This window comes from Ruditapes philippinarum, unplaced genomic scaffold (assembly GCF_026571515.1).
Source record: "Ruditapes philippinarum isolate M1 unplaced genomic scaffold, ASM2657151v2 ctg3867_1_1_1_1, whole genome shotgun sequence".
Classification (NCBI taxonomy): domain Eukaryota; kingdom Metazoa; phylum Mollusca; class Bivalvia; order Venerida; family Veneridae; genus Ruditapes; species Ruditapes philippinarum.
Genome location: NW_026865302.1, coordinates 14,709 through 36,337, shown reverse-complemented (window position 1 = coordinate 36,337; position 21,629 = coordinate 14,709). Strand labels below are relative to the sequence as shown.

Genomic DNA, 21,629 nt, shown 5'->3' with positions numbered 1-21,629 from the left:
TTAGGATTTTAAATGGAAAACCCCACGGTAACACTAAAGTTCTTATACGAATTTTAATATGCAAATGAAGACTATAATCAGCTCGTGTACGCGCTAAGTCACGGTGTTATAGTTGCTATCCGGAACACAGCAAATATACGATTTTCTTGTGCAAACACACTTTTACCGTTTAAGCTTCACGGTGCACTAGGCCTGTGGTTCAGAAAAAATAATCATCTCATAAAAAAAATTAAATTTGTATGACAATATCCGTTATAATGCGGAAATATACCGTTAAATCAGGATTGCTACTTATAGTCACGTTTGTTGATTTAATATTGATGTACGGATGATCTGAAGGCGGAGTTTCTCATGCAAACAGAAATTGTACTTCCGAATTCGCCACAATGAGGTTGCACATTTGTATGCTCATTAAACTCATTTTGGTTGTCTGGACACCAAAATAAATTCTGGAGTCGATATGAAACCCAATTTCTTAATGAAATGTCGCTAATTCTTTTTTTTATGAAATTTAATGTAACTTTAACGGTCACCAGTCTCCAAAGACCTTCTTCTATTGATCGATTATTGTCAACTATTTATTTATTTTTCATTTTTTTCAATATCAATGGGGTAATTCTGAAATTTTTTGTGCTAGAGTTGTAAACCTTGTCACATATGATGATGCTGATGATCAGAAACATATATTTTTAGTTTCATAGAAATGTTTTCACTACTTTTTGAGAAATGACAAATATTGTTATATTTGCCAAATTTAGGCATATTTGTTTGCCAAAGTAACCAAATTTTTCAACATAGAAAAAAAAGAAAAAGACATGCATAAGCTCCAGACTGCCATCTATCCAAATATCAAGTTACATAAAAATATTTTCAGTAATTTTTGGGTTATCACAGGATCCAGTTTATGTGTTAAATTAGCCATATTTTCAGTCTATAAGTTGCAATAGCAACCAAAGTTTTATACATAAGAAAAAATAAAAAATATGCATAATCTTCAGACTGCCATCTATCCATGTATCAAGTTTCATAAACAAGAAACATGGCAATGCCACGAAACCAGGTTTTCAATTATCTCCATTGTAGATAAATATGTTGTATTTGTAATACAAATGCAAGCAATAAACAATGTAACTATGTGCAATGTAAAACATGAATAATGTAGGAGGAATTGCCACAGAAGAAGTGTTCACTGTATATTCTGTATAAGGAAAAAATGTATTCTGTACAAGGAAAAAAAACAAAGGGCCATAATTAGGTCAAAAATTATCCAATCACAAAACCTCTACAATATGCGCCAGGGCACATGATGACAAAGCTTCTGTGAAAGTTTGAACAAAATCTGTTGAGAAATGTAGGACTAGTTCAGCACAGAAGAATTTGTTCACTATATATTGATAATTCTGTATAAGGAAAAAAAACAAAGGGGCATAATTAGGTCAAATATTATCCAATCACAAAACCCTAACAGTATGCGCCAGGGCACTTGATAACAAAGCTTCTGTGAAAGTTTGAACAAAATCTGTTGAGAAATGTAGGACTAGTTCAGCACAGAAGAATTTGTTCACTATATATTCTTTATAAGGAAAAAAACAAAGGGCCATAATTACATCAAATATTATCCAATCACAAAACCCCGACAATATGTGCCAGGGCACTTGATAACAAAGCTTCTGTGGAAGTTTGGTCAAAATCCATTGAGAAATGTAGGAGGAGTTGCGCACAGAAGAAATTGTTCACTATATATTCTATATAAGGAAAAAAAACAAAGGGCCATAATTAAGTCAAATATTATCCAATGGCAAAACCCGGACAATAAGTGCCATGGCACTTGATGACACAGCTTCTGTAAAAGTTTGGTCAAAATCCGTTGAGAAATGTAGGAGGAGTTGCGCACAGAAGAAATTGTTCACTATATATTCTATATAAGGAAAAAAAAAAAAGGGCCATAATTAGGTCAAATATTATCCAATGGCAAAACCCGGACAATATGTGCCAGGGCACTTGATGACAAAGCTTCTGTAAATGTTTGGTCAAAATCCATAGAAAAATATAGGAGGAGTTGCGCACAGAAGAAATTGTTCACTATATATTCTATATAAGAAAAAACAACAAAGGGCCATAATTAGGTCAAATATTATCCAATCGCAAAACCCCGACAATATGTGCCAGGGCACTTGATGACAAAGCTTCTGTGAAAGTTTGGTCAAAATCCGTTGAGAAATGTAGGAGGAGTTGCGCACAGAAGAAATTGTTCACTATATATTCTATATAAGAAAAACAACAAAGGGCCATAATTAGGTCAAATATTATCCAATCGCAAAACCCCGACAATATGTGCCAGGGCACTTGATGACAAAGCTTCTGTGGAAGTTTGGTCAAAATCCATTGAGAAATGTAGGAGGAGTTGCGCACAGAAGAAATTGTTCACTATATATTCTATATAAGGAAAAAAAACAAAGGGCCATAATTAAGTCAAATATTATCCAATGGCAAAACCCGGACAATAAGTGCCATGGCACTTGATGACACAGCTTCTGTAAAAGTTTGGTCAAAATCCGTTGAGAAATGTAGGAGTTGCGCACAGAAGAAATTGTTCACTATATATTCTATATAAGGAAAAAAAACAAAGGGCCATAATTAGGTCAAATATTATCCAATGGCAAAACCCGGACAATATGTGCCAGGGCACTTGATGACAAAGCTTCTGTAAATGTTTGGTCAAAATCCATAGAAAAATATAGGAGGAGTTGCGCACAGAAGAAATTGTTCACTATATATTCTATATAAGAATAACAACAAAGAGCCATAATTAGGTCAAATATTATCCAATCGCAAAACCCCGACAATATGTACCAGGGCACTTGATGACAAAGCTTCTGTGAAAGTTTGGTCAAAATCCGTTGAGAAATGTAGGAGGAGTTGCGCACAGAAGAAATTGTTCACTATATATTCTATATAAGAAAAAACAACAAAGGGCCATAATTAGGTCAAATATTATCCAATCGCAAAACCCCGACAATATGTGCCAGGGCACTTGATGACAAAGCTTCTGTGAAAGTTTGGTCAAAATCCGTTGAGAAATGTAGGAGGAGTTGCGCACAGAAGAAATTGTTCACTATATATTCTATATAAGAAAAAACAACAAAGGGCCATAATTAGGTCAAATATTATCCAATGGCAAAACCCCGACAATATGCGCCAGGGCACTTGATGACAAAGCTTCTGTGAAAGTTTGGTCAAAATCCGTTGAGAAATGTAGGAGGAGTTGCGCACAGAAGAAATTGTGAACGCCCGCCCGCCCGTCCGCCCGCCCGTCCGCCCGCCCATCCGCCAGCCGACATACCTCAATCTAATAACCAGTTTTTTCCTTCGGAAAACCTGGTTAAAAATATATTCAGTACTTTTTGCATTATCGCGGGATCCAATTTTTCGGATGGACGGACATCTGTCTGACCGAATAGGGATAAAGGGCCCTTTCTATTGTTACTTGTATTTTCTTTTGTTTAATAGAGGGTCATGGTCCCTTACTCTATTGTTATGGAATGAATTCTATTGTTCTCTTTTGTTCTGTTTACAGTTAGATGCCCCCCCTATCCCTATTCGGTACTGCAGATGGATGGAGGGTAAATCTAAAGTCTCCTCTGGTTAAACCGGTAGGGGACTCATTAAAACAACAGGACACAGTTAGAATTGAATTCCTAATATCTTATAAAATTTTATAACTAGAACTATCACTAAATGTGATTAATACACCCCCCCAGACTGCTTTGGAAAAGAGGATGTTACTACTAACAGAATACCTTGTAAAAGAACTGAAATAGAGTTATGGTAGTGGGCAATTCAAGATAGTTGTGGTTCTTGTATATTGCATTTCCTTTCAATGTGGTTGGCCATTGATGAAGTTTTATTGAATTAAGGAGGCAGTACACGTTTAGTTTCGAATATACAAATAAAAGACAGTTTTGAAATTGAAGAGGATATTTGAGGTTCTAAATATTTATAGTTGCTATATTTCAAGTTTCAATGACTAGTATTGTGTTTCAGTTATTTAGTAAAATTGAATTTAGTGGCGTTGACCCTTGCATTTGGAGAGAGTACCTGTCGGATGCGAATGTGTGGTTTTTGGAGCTAGCCGGTGAATCAGCTCTTCAATTTAAAGGGTATGCAGAAGACTTAGAATAGTGAAAAAAGTAGGTGGATGGCACCCTGTTTGGGTGTGATTTTCAGATTATGCATCGTTTAAGAAGGAAGAAACACTATAGCTTGTGATTTAATTTTTTGACGTTAATATATTGTTGTATTTTGCAAATAAGTATAATCTGCTCTATTTGTCATTGATTTTCGCGACAAAACAATGAAAAACACAGGGCTATGTGCCAGAAAACTAGAAGGTGGACATGTATTTTTAATTGTTTGCTGTGAGATACATATGTATATGTTAAATATGAAATGCATTTATTTCAGGTGTGTGATTACAGACTTGTGTGTCAGGTTTTAGTCACTTGTTTACCGAGAAGCCTTGAAAACTGTGTATTGTCCCCTTACTCTGTAATAAGTCCAGAAAGACAAGGAAAAGGAACAAAGGGCAATAACTCTATAAATACTGAAGATTAGTCCAAATAGAGTTATGGTTCTTGTGCACTGCACTTCATCTCACTGCCCATGACCATTGTATAAAGTTTCATTGAATTTCAACCATTAATTTTCAAGTATTGCATTGGACAATAAAAAGTAACAAAGGGCAAAAACTTTTGAATGAGTCATGAAAGAGTTATGGTTTCTATGCAGTGCGCTTCCTCTCAATATACTTTGACCATTGTATGAAATTATATTGAATTCCAACATATAGTTTTCAAGTTATGCTCCAGACAAGGAAAAGTAACAAAGGGCAATAACTCTGTTATAAATCAAGATAGAGTTATGGTTCTTGTGCACTGTACTTCCTCCTATTGTGCTTGACCATTGTATGAAGTTATATTGAATTCAAAACATTAGTCTTCAAGTTATGCTCTGGACAAAAAAAGCAATGGAAAAGTAACAAAGGGCAATAACTCTGAAATTACTTAATATAGAGTTATGGTTCTTGTGCACTGCACATCCACTTATTGTGCTTGACCATTGTATGAAATTGTATTGAATTCCAACTAAATCTTTTTAAGTTATGGTCTGGACAAGGAAAAGTAACAAAGGGTATTTACTATGTAATTAGTCAAGATGGAATTATGGTTCTTAGGCACTGCACTTCCTCTCAATGTGCTTGACCATTTTATGAAGTTATATTGAATTTCAACTATTAGTCTTCAAGTTATGGTCCGGACAAAAGAAAGCAATGGAAAAGTATCAAAGGGCAATTACTCTGTAATTACTTTAGATAGAGTTATGGTTCTTGTGCACTGCACTTCTCTTTATTGTGCTTGACAATTGTATGAAGTTGTTTTGAATATCAACCAGTAGTTTTCAAGTTATGCTCCGGACAGAGAAAAGTAACAAACGGCAATAACTCTGTAATCAATCAAAGTGGAGTTATGGTTCTTGTGCACTGCACTTCCTCTCAATGTGCTTGACCATTGTATGAAGTTATATTGAATTCCAACCATTAGTTTTCAAGTTATGCTCCGGACAAAGAAAATGCAACAGACTGCTGGACCAACCGACCAACCGAACGACCACCAGGTGATTCCTATATACCCCCCAAACTTCGTTTTGGGGGTATAATAATTATATGAATGAAAATGCCATTAAGTAAACAAAATGCCTTATTAAAGTACAAGTCACATCAGCAATAAGCCAATATCCAGGTCAATCCTCTAACATTAAGCTCACTTTTTTTTTTTAGCTTTTATTGTTGAAGGGAAAAAGACTTAAAGAACAGGTTAACTTGTTACCTGACACCAGGCACTTCAGTGTGGATGTACTTGATAGCTAATGCAACTTGGAGAAGAATCTTTACTCTCTTCTGTGCATTCAGTTTCAGGACCTGCTGCGTCCTGTCATGTTGGAGGACTTGATCAAGATCACCGTTTTCACAAAGTGGAGAGACAAACCAAAATTCTTTTTTCCTGAAATATTTAAGTTCTATTAAAGGGTTTCTTTAAGTATAAAAAAGTATATTTATCATATTAATGATTTAAAGATTAAAACTTAAATGTGTCCATAAGAAACAAGAGCTGTCACCCAAGTGATGAATGCCCCCGAAAAGAAAATAGAATGAAAGTAACTAATTTCTGAATATTGTTATTTGTATAATTGTACCTGTAATCTCTAATTGTGATAGCATGATGATGAACCTTCAAAATATAAGTGTGACCTTGACCTTTGAAGAAGGGACTTGGTTCCTGGATGCTACAAAATGTTGTTATGAGATAGACTTTTGTGCCAAATTATTTCAAAATCCCTCAAGACATTACAAACTTACAGTCTGTACATGATTGTTGCATAAGAAGGGACACATGGACAGATGGACATGAGCCTTAGCCGCGACACATTGTCTTGATGTGGTAGTCATTTGTGCCAAGTTATTTTAAAATCATTCGATGCATGACAGACATTTATGCCTAGTTATTTTAAAATCATTCGATGCATGACAAAGTTACAGTCCTGACATGAATGTCCTATCTTCAAACTCTTCTCGAAAGAATGACTACCTTAAAACTATAAGTGTGACCTTGAAGGTAGGGACATGGGTCTTTGTCGTGACATGTGGTCTTGATCTGGTAGACATTTATGCCTAGTTACTTTAAAATCCTTCGATACATGACAAAGTTACAGCCCGGACACGAATGTGTGTACCTATAAATTCTAATTGTGATAAAGTGAACTTCAAAATGGTAGTGTGACCTTTACATTTGAAGAAGGGACGAGATTATTGGACACGACACATCGTCTTGATGTTGTAGACATTCATGCAAAGTTATTTTAAAATACTTCCATGCATGACAAAGTTACAGCCCGGACAAGATTGTGTGATTGTGTGTATCTATTAATTCTAATTGTGATAATGTGAAACTTCAAAATGTCAGTGTGACCTTGACCTTTAGGCAGGGACGTAATTCTTGAACCTGACACATCGTCTTCATGTGGTAGACATTTATGCCTAGTTATTTTAAAATCATTCGATGCATGACAGACATTTATGCCTAGTTATTTTAAAATCATTCGATGCATGACAAAGTTACAGTCTGGACAGCCTCCTCTCCAAAATTCAAGACATAGAGACAAACATAAATGAAAAGAATCAGAAAACTTTATCTGATTTACATTCAAAACTGGAAAGTATAACAAGAGGGCCATGATGGCCCTGAGGTCGCTCACCTGTATATAGCCCCCCCCCCCGGCCAATTTTTACCCAAGGGCTTTTATTTGAACAGACTTGGTAGACACCCATAAGAAGATGTTTCATGCTAAACATCTAAGTTCTAGCTCATTGGGTTTTTTAAAAGAAGATTTTTTAAGTTTTTACTACACACATATAGTTAAAAACAATGACACCCCTGGGGCAGGGCCAGTTTTGACCCCAGGGCTTTTATTTGAACAAACTTGGTAGACATTCACTAGAAGATGTTTCATGCCAAATATCTAAGCTCTAGCTCTTACGGTTCTTTAAAAGAAGATTTTTTAAGTTTTTACTATATGCATATAGGGAAAATCAATGACCCCCCGGGGCGGGGCCAATTTTGACCCCAGGGCTTTTATTTGAACAAACTTGGTAGACACTCACTGGAAGATATTTCATGTCAAATATCTTAGCTCTAGCTCTTTGGGTTCTTTAAAAGAAGATTTTTTAAGTTTTTACTATATGCATATAGGGAAAATCTATGACCCCCCTGGGGCAGGGCCAATTTTGACCTCAGGGCTTTTATTTGAACAAACTTGGTAGACACTCATTAGAAGATGTTTCATGCTAAATATCTTAGCTCTAGCTCTTTGGGTTCTTTAAAAGAAGATTTTTTAAGTTTTTACTATATGCATATAGGGAAAATCAATGACCCCCTGGGGCGTGGCCAATTATGACCCCAGGGCTTTTATTTGAACAAACTTGGTAGACATTCACTAGAAGATGTTTCATGCCAAATATCTAAGCTCTAGCTTTTACAGTTCTTTAAAAGAAGATTTTTTAAGTTTTTACTATATGCATATAGGGAAAATCAATGACCCCCCCGGGCCGGGGCCAATTTTGACCCCAGGGCTTTTATTTGAACAAACTTGGTAGACACTCACTAGAAGATGTTTCATGCCAAATATCTTAGCTCTAGCTCTTTGGGTTCTTTAAAAGAAGATTTTTTAAGTTTTTACTATATGCATATAGGGAAAATCAATGACCCCCTGGGGCGGGGCCAATTTTGACCCTAGGGCTTTTATTTGAACAAACTTGGTAGACACTCATTAGAAGATGTTTCATGCCAAATATCTAAGCTCTAGCTCTTACGGTTCTTTATAAGAAGATATTTAAAGATTTTTCTTTCGGTTGCCATGGCAACCAGAGTTCTGCATGAAATGGAATTCTTTGAACAATCTTGATAGAGCTTCATACAAAGAGTATTCCTGCCAAGTTTCATTAAAATTGGCCTTGCGGTATCATAGAAGATGTCCTTAGAATATTTAAAATGTGGACGGACGACAGACGACGGACGCCATTTGGTTGGCCATCCTAAAAGCTCACCTGCACTTTGTGCAAGGTGAGCTAAAAACTTAGAAAATAAGTGGTCATATGATAAGATCAAGAGCACAATGGATAGATGAGGGGGTAAAACCAAGTAATTGTTTTTGTAATTCAGGAAAATATAATTATGCTAGTAAAATAAATCCATACCTACAAAAATATAGATGGGTTTTTTTATCTATGACCAAAAATCAATATTAAATGAGACTAAAACTAGAACTGTGTCCAAAGGACACGGATGCCCCCACTGACAACATATATATGGTATATAGTGAAAAAATCAACAAAGGGCCATAATTCTGTTAAATTTGGTGGCAGCAAAAATTCCTTCCTTGACCTTCATCTACACATTGAGGTTGTTCATCCCTGGAAGTTTAAGCAAAATCTGCCATCCGGTCTAAGAGGAGTTGCGTTCACAAAATTTCTATATAGTATATAGTGAAAAAATCAACAAAGGGCCATAATTCTGTTAAATTTCGTCGCAGCAAAAATTCCTTTCTTTAGTACCATCTACACATTAAGGTTGTTCATCCCTGGAAGTTTAAGCAAAATCTGCCATCCGGTTTAAGAGGAGTTGCGTTCACAAAATTTCTACATAGCATATAGTGAAAAAATCAACAAAGGGCCATAATTCTATTAAATTTGGTCGCAGCGAAAATTCCTTCCTTTACTACCATCTACACATTAAGATTGTTCATCCCTTGAAGTTTAAGCAAAATCTGTCATCCGGTTTAAGAGCCTAGTTGCGTTAACAAGATTTCGGTACGTACAGACGGACGGACGTACAGACAGAAGGACGGACAGTCAGAGTGCAACGCTATGTGGGGGCATAAAAATTTACAGAAATTTATATAGTAATGCTGATGTTATTGGGGATAGAAATATTAATGATTTTCTTAACAATACAAATAATATATATATACAAATTATCAATAGAACAATCAAATAGTCTAGAAGGACTCATAATCTTTCTCTGAACTGTCAAACACTTTAAATAATATGAAAAATGACAAAAGTCCAGGCGCAGACGGTTTTACAGCTGATTTTTATAAAGTTTTCTGGTCAAAAATTGGTCATTTTCTTTTGAGAGCAATTATTTATGGATTTATAAATGAAGAATTGTCAGTGACTCAGAAGCAAGGAATTATTAGTTGCACTACTTGCATTAGTGAAAAAATCAACAAAGGGCCATAATTCTCTTAAATTTGGTCCCAGCGAAAGTTCCTTCCTTTACTACCATCTACACATTAAGGTTGTTCATCCCTGGAAGTTTAAGCAAAATCTGCCATCCGGTTTAAGAGGAGTTGCGATCACAAGATTTCGGGACGTACAGCCGGATGGCATCATGGACGGACGTACGTTCCAACATTTGGGTTTAGGGGCTATTTTCTTTGTTATTTTCTTTGTTTTCTTAAGGGCTACTAGCCCATTAAGCCTTTGATCACAGAAGGAACCTATTGTTCTTTTTTGTTCTCTTTTCTGTTATCATAGCCCCTTAACCCAAAATGTTTGCGTGGACGGACGGACGGACAAGTGCAATGCTATATGCTCCCCACTTTGTGGGGGCATAAAAACTGACAACCAATTACCCGTTTAAATATTGTTTATAAATTAGCGTCAGGATAAATAGCCAATAGATTAAAAACAGTTTTAGATTCATTGATTTCTTCTGATCAAAATGGTTTTATAAAAGGTAGATTTATTGGTGAGAACATAGTATTACTTTTATTATAATGATGTCATGAACTACACAGAAAAACATAAGATTCCTGGAATGCTATTGATGACAGATTTTGAAAAAGCTTTTGATACCTCGTCTTGTAATTTCATAAATAACATGCTCTCTTTCTTCAATTTTGGTCGAATGTTTAAACAATGGATATCTTTATTTATGAACTAGAAATGTGTCCATAGGACACGAGTGCCCCAACCGCGCCACTGTTCTGTCAAGGGCAATAACTCTAACAAAACTGAAAAAATTCCACATGCTAAGTCCCAGGTGCATAGCTTCACAGTGATGTGAATCATTATTTCTGTAATTTAGTGATGTTGGTCATTATTCCTGTAAAGTTAGTTGATTCAATGAACAAATAACAACATAATGAAACGGTTTTTACTATGTCAAGGGAAATAACTCTACAAATAATGGATACAGCCACAAGCAAAACCCCAAATGCAAAACTAATAACAGTCAAACTTGTATTAAGCGACCACACAAGGGAAACATCCAAAACGGTCGCTTAATGAAACGGTCTCTTAAGACAAAGCATGATATAAAAGTCAAAATTTATAGATGGCATCTTTCTTATGCGATGGGAATGTTTTTCAACTTCATTTTTATATAAATGTTGAATAATTAGTACGCTCCGATAATCTAAATGGATGCTAATGTAAAAAATATCTTTCTGATATTTATTGACAAAACAGTTTTGATCCATTACGTACATGTTTGACATTTTTTCGAAAATTTTTTAACTTCTCCGTTGTTTTTCCTTTACTCCAACACGAAAACCCTATTAATGAAGATGCTTTCTGTTGTGCATTTTTCATTAGAAATAAACAACTACATCTTATTGTTACAATTAATTTAATTGCTGATCAAGTTCAAGGTCAATTCAATGCAGTCTTAATGTCAACAAGCGAAGCGTATGCACCATCTTTAGAAGTAGAGACGAGCGTTGCATTGTTTTTTCAATATTATTGGATAAAACACGTCACGCATATACTTAACTTCATTTGCATACACTAAAACGGTTTGGGAAACAGAGTTTTTCACACGTTTACTTGTTGTGTTTGATTTTTGACACTTGTGACTTTGCGAGGCGGCGTTCTCTAAAAACACAATTACTTGACGGTAAATGTGGTCGTTTAATGAAAAGATTGATCTCAATTAGGTGACTAATTAGCGGTCGCTGGTCGCGATGAGCAAAAGTCGCTTAATACAATAAAGATATAGAGAGAAAATGATCGGGGGGAATTTAAAGTGGTTGTTTAAGACAAAAGTCGCTTAATACACGTGGTCGCATGGGCAAGTTAGACTGTATGCTGAGCAACCTTCCTGTAAGATTCAATGACTCTATGTCAAATCTTTTTTGAGTTACATACGACACAAGTCGAAAATTGCAAAAAATTTCTAAGTCAAAGGCAATAACTCTAAAAATACTAAATAAATCCAGAAGAAAATACCCAGGTGCACAACTACACATGCTGATCAACATTCCTGTAAACTTTCATGACTCTATGTTAAATCCTTTTTGAGTTAGTCATGCGACACAACTTGAAAATTGCAAAATTTTACTAAGTCAAGGGCAATAACTCTAAAAATACTAAAAATATCCAGAAGAAAATACCCAGATGCACAACTACACATGCTGATCAACATTTCTATAAAGTTTCATGACTCTAAGTCAAATACTTTTTGAGTAACATGCGACACAAAAGAGAACGGACGGACAGAAGGATGGACGGACAGAAGGATGTACAAGGGTAAATCTAAATGCCACTTAAGTGGGGGCACAAAAATGTAAAAAACAGCTGCTGTACAGTTAAATGGATTTCTCTCTGACTTCTTTGAAATAGGGAGAGGCTGTCGTCAAGGAGACCCCATAAGTCCATATATTTGTAAATTTGAAAATTACTTTTTAAGCCAACGTTCTTTAAAACCAAGTTTATGATTCCGTTTTCTTGACGATATATTTTGCATATGGAGTAACGTTATTCCCTTGATGATTTGAATGTTTTCATTGATAGTTTGAATAACTTTCATCCATCTATAAAATTTACAGCGAACGTTTCTAAATCTCTCATATCATTTTTAGATGTAAACCTTTCATAAGACAAAAACAATATTAAACACACTGATATACATGTTAAAGAGACAGATAATAATCATCAGTATTTAGAATACTCTTCCTGTCACCTAGACTAAGTGTCTTGTAAAAATGGTATTCCGAACAATCTAGGGAAACATTACCGCCATATCATTTCTGACGATGTTTTCAATTTACAGAATTTGCATAAATACTTCAAAGAAAGAAATTATCCTATCAATGTTATTGATAATGCACTTAGTAAGGTTTCATGTCTAACACAGGATGAGGCCCTGTGTACTAACAAGAAAACAAGTGATGGCAGTGTTATTCCCTTTATTGTTGAGTATAACCCAATTTTACCTAAAATTAGTAAATATCATTAAAAAGTATTGGGATTTACTTGATCTTTCAAGTAAATGTTCTGTGCAAAAGCTTCATGAAAGTAAACCTTTGGTTGCATTTAAAAGACCTAAAAATCTTAAACACATTCTTGTTAATTCTAATGTAAGGTCTAATAACAACAAGAAATCGAACGAAACATATGCCCCCATCTAGTCCTTGACCACATTATTGGTTATTTTACTATAGAAACTTGCCATAGATGGGTACATGGAAGTGTTCAGTTATGGAAAAAAGAAAAATAGTGAAGACTTTGTGATAGTTTTCAAGATAATTAGAGGAAACCATTCTGACATTTTAAGGTCCCTGTGATCTTGACCTTTGAACAAGTGACCAAAAATCAATAGGGGTCATCTAATAGTTATGACCAATCAATATTAGAAATATGAAAACTTTGACTTTGTGATAAATAGTAACCAAGATAATGAGCTGAAACCATTCTGACATTTAAGGCACCTGTGACCTTGACCTTTGACCAAGTGATCCCAAAATCAATTTGGGTCATCTACTAGTTACTACCAATCAATATGTGAAATATTAAGACTTTGTGAAGATAATGAGCAGAAACCATTCTGACATTCACCTGTGACCTTGACCTTTGACCTAGTGATCCCAAATCAATAGGGGTCATCTACAAGTTATGACAAATCACAATGTGAAATATGAAAACTTTGTGATGAATACTTTTCAAGATTATAAATCAGTGAAAACCTTTCTGACATATAAGGTCCCTGTGACCTTGACCTTGTGACCCCAAAATCAATAGGGTAATCTACTCTATGACCAATCACTATTGTGAAATATTAAGATTTAGTGATACATAGTTTTCAAAATAATCAGCGGAAACCGTTGCTATGGCAACAAATAGACTGAATTTCAAGATTTCTGATTCTAGTTTTAACGTTTTTTCATTATAAGTTCTTTATTTCTTAAGGTATTTACTTCAAACTTTAAATATAAGTTTCTGGTCATCAACTACATCATATGTGACAAGGTTTTCAATTTCACATAGTGATTGGTCATAACGAGTAGAGGCCCCTATTGATTTTGGGGTCACAAGGTCAAGGTCACAGGGGCCTTAAATGTCAAAATGGCTTCCGCTGATTATCTTGAAAACTATGTATCACCAAGTCAAAATATTTCACAATAGTGATTGGTCATAAAGAGTAGATGACCCCTATTGATTTTTGGGTCACAAGGTCAAAGGTCAAGGTCACAGAGGCCTTAAATGTCAGAATGGTTTCCGCTGATTATTTTGAAAACTATGTTTCACTAAGTCTTAATAATTTCCACCTGTTGTTTTATACTTGACTTACGCTGATAGCAAGTTATCTCTTCTATTTGTTCTGCAATTTTAACAAGATATGTTTGTAAAACATTTATGCTTCCTATTGGAAGCCAATTAGTCATGTGGTCAATTTATGAAGTGTTGTAAAGTTATTGATAGGAAACTGTTTTTACCTACAAGGTCAATGTGACCCTGACCTTTGACTTCAAAATCAATAGAGTTCATCTTCTGGTCATGAACAATCATCATAACAAGTATGAAGTTCCTATGCCTTAGCGTTCTTTAGTTATTGATCAGAAACCATTTTTACCTACAAGGTCAATGTTATTTTGCAACAATCTTAGATGAGGAGTGCAGTTACAAAATACTTACATACTTTGAGGCCTTTTTTTATTTATATCCTAACAAATTGCATTAATTTGGTCAGTATTCATCAAGTTTAACAAACACGTTATTTTTCTTTTTGTTAACTATTTATGTGATGAAACAAATCATACAGTCAGCATTTATTTATCAAAAACTAATGCAAAGTATTCATTCAAAATTACCAATGACTTGAAATGCCATCCAACTTGAAACTTTTTATTGTGAGGCTGTGCTAAAATGATGATAATATAACAACTATGGTGATGATGATAATTATGATTATTATATATCCCCCATCAGACATGTTGACCTTTTAATTAATCTCCAAGAGTGACATTGACCTTTTGACATTGACCTAGGACTGGTAAGGGTCTGGCTGTTGTGCATGACACACTGTCTTTTTATGGTGAACAATCATGCAAGGTTGTTCAAAATCCCTTGAAGGATATAAAAGTAATAGAGTGGATCAGACAATATTGACACTTTGATCTCCAAGTGAAACCTTGACCTTGGAGGCATGGGTATTGTTGTTGTGTATGACACTTGGTATTATCATGGTGATCATTTATGCAAAGTTATTTCAAAATCCCTTGATGAATGGCTGAGATATGGATGGATGTGAGCACATTTTCGGTTCAGGTGCTTTTTCTTTGATTTTTAAGAATCATTTTTGGAAATAAACCAGTAAAATTACCACATAAACTAAATGATTTATATGGTTTCCTTCATATTCTACACCAAAACTATGGACAAAATGAAGCCCACTAAAATATTTGGAAAACTTTGTTGGTAAGTTGTATGACTAAAATTATATGTCAGATTAACTTTGACGTATGAAAACACTGGTCACATGGAAATATGCTGTTACAATGAAATAAATGGTGATGCAAATTTAGTGATGTTGACTCAGGCTTTAGCAGTATATCTATCAAACTTACCCATCTGGTAATGGTTGCTCAACAGCAGCTAGCAATGGAAGAATAAATGGATGCAAAATTCTGGATGTAATCATTTCCTGAAAATAAACAATATGATACTATGACTTTTATTCAATGCTTTAAAGCCTTGAAAAAATTTGATATATCTGTAAAGCATGATTACTCAAGATTCCACATTGGTACAGACTTATGCCAAATGGTACTGACTTGAGCCGCATCCCAATTCCATATTGGTATTGACTTATGCAATATCCCAATTCCACATTGCTACAGACATTTGCCATATCCAAATTCCACATCTGTACCAACTTATGCCATATCCCAATTCCACATCAGCACACACTTATGAAATATCCCAATTCCACATCAGTACTGACACATCAGTTGGCATACCTAAACAAGGGCCATATCTCTGTGTCTTAGAGTCTGACCAGAACAAGGCCACAATATGTGCATCTCCTTTTGGTAATGATGGTTCCCAAAAATGTTTAGTTAAATTCCAGCCAATAATTGCAGAGAAATAGGGTGGAGGATTGTAACTAAAAGAAGAGCATAAGGGTCTCCAGGGAAACTCTTCACTGGTTTATAAGATATGAGGATGCATGCAGAATTTTAACAAAGTGCTTTGCTAACAAAACAGCAGGTTGAGCAAAACACCTTTGTTTATCTTCCTATAACCAAGCTAAAAGCTGCATGTATTTTAAAGTAAATACCTACCCTTCTAATTGTGGTTGCTGAAGGTCCATCACAAGGTATTTTCTTGACAACAACATGTATCCCAAAGTCCTCTGATTTAGATTCACCTGATGATATATTTCAAAATAAGAGGTAAATTAAGAAACACAACATGTGTTTGTGCTATGGGTTTGCCCTGCTTTGAATTTGCATACACATAAATTGAGATATAAGCACTTAACAGAATAGCTCACACTTAAAAGCTTCTGGATCAAGCATTATATGCAGCTAACCAGGGTATACTGGAAATAAATCAGATTTTGTGATAAAAGTAATCTCTTTAATATTAAAACAATATTGTCGTAAATCAAGTGTTTTTTCATTTTATTTTTTTGTTGGGTTTGACATCTCACCAACATTGTCAAGGTCACATGGTGACTTTAAAGCTTTACTTGTAGAAAAAGACCTCAGCTGCCCCTCTGTGCATTATTTTCAAATGGTCAGACTGACTGACTTAGTAAGCTCACTATTTTGTAATGCCCCTGTCAAAATAAACCTAATAGTCAGGCCCCTACACGGATAGACAAACTTGTCACAAAAAAGGCACAAACCCTTCAGTAGTTATGGAGTACCAGCTTAAACGCAAAAACTTAACCAAGAATTTGTAAGTCAAAAATGGGGCATAAATATGAACAAGAGCATCGCTAGGCGGAGCATTAAATGCCCGAAAGTTTGTTTTTTTCTTTACAAAGGATGAAGCATTTGTAAGACATTACATAAATTAAATAAAGTATTACCTTCTTCAAATAGCAATCCGCCTATAAAGTTTGAATATTGTGGGCGAAATGGAACTTCAGTTATGCTCTGGAAACTGTTTTTAGTTTTGAGGTAATAGCTACCTTGAACTTTGACCGTGTGACCCCAAAATCAATAGGGGTGTTCTATCCAATATGGACAATCATCCTATGAAGTCTCAACACTATAAGCCAAATAGAAATTCTGGAAACTGTTTTCAGTTTTAAAGTAATAGTGACCTTGACCTTTGAAATTGTGACCCCAAAATCAATAGGATTATTCTACCCTACATGGACAATCATCCTATGAAGTTTGAATATTGTGGGACAAATAGACCTTAAGTTATGTTTTGGAAACTGTTTTCAGTTTTAAAGTTAAAGTGACCTTGACCTTTGACCTTGTGACCCCAAAATCAATAGGGGTCTCCTACCCAATATGGACAATCAGCCTAAAGTTTGAATACTGTGGGCCACATGGAACTTAAGTTATGCTCCAGAAACTGTTTTCATTTTTAAAGTAATAATGACCTTGATCTTTGACCTTGTGACCCTAAATCGATAGGGGTCTTCTACCCAATTTAGACAATCATCCTATGAAGGTTTAACACTGTGGGCCAAATGGAACTTAAGTTATGCTCAAGAAACTGTTTTCAGTCTAAAGGTCATAGTGACCTTGACCTTTGACCTTGTGACCCCAAAAACAATAGGGGTCTTCTACCCAATATGGACAATCATCCTATGAAGTTTGAACACTGTTGGCCAATGGAACTGTAGTTATGCTCCGGAATCTGTTTTCAGTTTAAAAGTAATAATGACCTTAACCTTTGACCTTGTGACCCCAAAATCAATAGGGGTCTTCTACCCAATATGGACAATCATCCTATGAAGTTTGAACACTGTCGGCCAAATGGACCTTAAGTTATGCTCCGGAAACTGTTTTCAGTTATAAGGTCATAGTGACCTTGACCTTTGACCTTGTGACCCCAAAATCAATAGGGGTCTTTTACCCAATATATACAATCATCCTATGAAGTTTGAATGTTGTGGGCCAAATGGAACTTAAGTTAAGCTCTGGAAACTAAATTGCTAATGGACGGACGGACATTCTTGCCAGAGCTACATTATGGGGTTTTCTTTTGTTATTTCTTTTGTTCTTTTTAACCCTACAATGCAGAAAATAACCCCACAAGAGAAATGGAATGAATGGCATCAAACACATCTATTGTTAAGAGAACTAGAACTGCCACTATCATGGCGTGAATACCCCCGCATACCACTTTGTCAGAATCAACAGTGGCCATTTAGAGCTCAAGGACAACCTCCCTGCCAAATCTGAGGTTACTAAGCCAGTGCATTGCTAAGTTATGTATTCTACATGCTTCAAATGTGAAAATGTCAAAATCAATACATTCGGACAGGACATTCTTTAGCAGTTGAGAAGAAAAGCTTATTTTTTTGTCAAGGTCCCTGTGACCTTGACCTTTGACCCAGTGACCTCAAAATCAATAGGGGTCACCTTATAGTCATGATCAACATCCATGCCAAATATGAAGACTGTGGGTCAAAGGAATCTTAAGTTAATGGGTGGACAAACTTTTTGAAGTCAAAGTCCCTATGACCTTGACCTTTGATCCAGTGACCTCAAAATCAAAAGGGGTCATCTACTAATCATGATCAACATCCATGCCAAATATGAAGACTGTGGGTCAAAGGAATCTAAAGTTATTGGGCAGATAAACTTTTTGAAGTCAAAGTCCCTGTGACCTTGACCTTTGACCTGGTGACCTCAAAATCAAAAGGGGTCATCTACTAATCATGATCAACATCCATGCCAAATATGAAGACTGTGGGTCAAAGGAATCTAAAGTTATTGGGCAGATAAACTTTTTGAAGTCAAAGTCCCTGTGACCTTGACCTTTGACCTGGTGACCTCAAAATCAATAGGGGTCATCTACTAATCATGACTAACCTCCATTCCAAATATGAAGACTGTGGGTCAAAGGAATCTTAAGTTATTGGGCGGACAAGCTTTTTGAAGTCAAGGCCCCTGTGACCTTGACCTTTGACCTGGTGACCTCAAAAACAATAGGGGTCATCTACTAATCATGACTAGTCTCCATGCCAAATATGAAGACTGTGGGTCAAAGGAATCTTAAGTTATAGGGCGGACAAGCTTTTGAAGTCAAGGCCCCTGTGATCGTGACCTTTGACCTGGTGACCTCAAAGTCAATAGGGATCATCTACTAATCATGACTAACCTCCATGCCAAATATGACGACTGTAGGTCAAAGGAATCTTAAGCTATTGGGCGGACAAGCTTTTTGAAGTCAAGGCCCCTGTGACCTTGACCTTTGACCTGGTGACCTCAATATCAAAAGGGGTCATCTACTAATCATGACTAACCTCCATGCCAAATATGACGACTGTAGGTCAAAGGAATCTTAAGTTATTGGGCGGACAAGCTTTTTGAAGTCAAGGCCCCTGTGACCTTGACCTTTGACCTGGTGACCTCAAAATCAATAGGGGTCATCTTACTAATCATGACTAACCTCCATGCCAAATATGAAGACTGTAGGTCAAAGGAATCTTAAGTTATTTGGGCGGACAAGCTTTTTGACGTCAAGGCCCCTGTGACCTTGACCTTTGACCTAGTGACCTCAAAATCAATAGGGGTCATCTACTAATCATGACTAACCTCCATGCCAAATATGAAGACTAAGGGTCAAAGGAATCTTAAGTTATTGGGCGGACAAGAAAAAAACCGACGGACGGACGGCCGGACGGACGGACAGCCGGACGGACAAGCTGATTCCAGTATACCCCCCTTACAACTTTGTTGTGCGGGGGTATAACAATAGACCAAATCCCATATTATGTAGCTCTGGTTTGTACAGACGGAAAGACAGACGGACGTCCAGACAGACAGACAGACGGACGCCAGGGAGTATTACATAATATGCCCCAAATTCTTTCGGGCATATAAAAAAAGCAAATCAGAGTTATGGGATTTGTGCCAGTCATCTTAGATAATCACAGAGAACAAGTGTGTGAAGTTACAATCCATTCCCTTCAGTAGTTATGGAGATACAAGCTTACATGCAAAAACTTCATCAAGAATTTCTAGGTTGAAAAAGGGGCATAAGTAAATAAAATAGCAAATCAGAGTTATGGGATTGTGCCAATCATGTAAGATAATCATAGAGAACAAGTGTGTGAAGTTTCAATCCATTCTCTTGATTCCAGCTTACACGCAACAACTTAACCAAGAATTTCTTAGTTGGAAAATGTAGGACAATTGGATCAAAAACCAACACAAATTTAGATATCAAAACATGTTTCGCTTTATTTAGCTTCCTCAGTTGATATACAAAAGGGGCATAATTATGCTAAAAAGCAAATCAGAGTTATGGGACTTTTTTCCAATCATGTTAGATAATTACAAAAAACAAGTGTACGAAGTTTCAATCCATTCCTTTCAGTTGTTAAGGGTATACCACCTTACATGCAAAAAAGTAACCACAGGGACACCGATGCCGACAAATGGTTGACTGCATTATCTTGATTATTCTGCAAATAGTGAAGCTAAAAGCATTTTTTTTGGTGGGTTTTAAGTTGCACTAACATGGTTTAAGTCATATGGCATGAAAAACTGAGGAGAATCACTGATGTTTTGCTATATACTTTTTTCCTATATGCTAACAATTTCTCTGCCAGAATATCAACATAACCTGTAAGTCCCCTAGACACAGGCATAATTTACTACTATATGTAATACTATATGTTTATCTCTATAAACATAAAATAATCAGATTTACATTAACAACACAACAAAATAATGACTGTGGTCTTTTGTCTTTTATGCATTAGATAAATAAGTCTTTATATAAGGCTGATGAATTTTTGTACTTACTTTTATATACTTTTCCAAATGAACCCTTGCCGATTTCTATTATATTTTCTCTTCTTAAATTTTCAATAACATCCTGTGTAAGTATGAGTAAGCGACCATCATACAAACATGCATCTTTAAAGGACCTTTGACCCCTATCCAAAATTGACTGACCCCTAGATACAGGTGGTTGACCTCCATCCACACTTGATTGATCCCTAGATACTGAACCCCCATCCACACTTAATTGACCCCTTGATACAGGTGGTTGACCTCCATCCACATCCATTCTTATATGTCTCCCATCCACACTTGATTGACCTTCATCCATTCTTAAATGTCCCCCATCGACACTTGATTGACCACCATCCATTCTTAAATGACCATCATCAACATTTGATTGGAATCCACTGATCGTTTGTGGAATTTCCTGTACACCTTGCAAAGGCTGCAGCTGCCTATTATTAGCAAACTGACCCATACTGTTCCGACTCTCTTGCACACCTTGCATTGGCTCAGAATGCTGAATTGTTCTAAAGTCATCATTAATATCAACATCCATTCTCTCTCCTGAAGGAGATTTAATTGTTATATATGAAGGTTTATTTCATTGTACTCAATATATCAATAATAAAATAATCACCAGTAAAATATAATATAAAATTATCGCAAAATCGTCCAAATTAAATTGTCCATTTAAGGTAGCTCGCTACTTTCCGACCGAAATTTGACAATATATCAGATCTTGATGATTTTTGGTATACAGACATGTAAATATGTAAGCTTTACTTCTGTAGCATTATTTTATA

The 21,629-nt window shown here is 35.8% G+C and overlaps 1 protein-coding gene across 3 annotated transcripts in view; it reads right to left on the bottom strand.

The window, feature by feature from the left end:
* LOC132728581 (uncharacterized) overlaps positions 1 to 21,406 on the bottom strand; it is a 67,298-nt gene extending 45,892 nt beyond the window's left edge. Inside the window, exons 1-5 of one of the 3 annotated variants that reach the window (XM_060714242.1) lie at positions 21,184 to 21,406; positions 20,842 to 21,141; positions 16,180 to 16,265; positions 15,463 to 15,539; positions 5,886 to 6,059 (exon numbers count right to left, since the gene is read on the bottom strand). In XM_060714242.1, coding sequence (XP_060570225.1) covers positions 5,886 to 6,059; positions 15,463 to 15,539; positions 16,180 to 16,265; positions 20,842 to 21,141; positions 21,184 to 21,382 — 836 coding nt within the window. In that variant the 5' untranslated portion in view covers positions 21,383 to 21,406. Of the gene's footprint in view, positions 1 to 5,885; positions 6,060 to 15,462; positions 15,540 to 16,179; positions 16,266 to 20,841 lie in introns of all 3 variants that reach the window. The other 2 variants (XM_060714241.1, XM_060714240.1) reach the window with 2 other exon arrangements.
* Between the last annotated feature and the right edge of the window lie 223 nt (positions 21,407 to 21,629).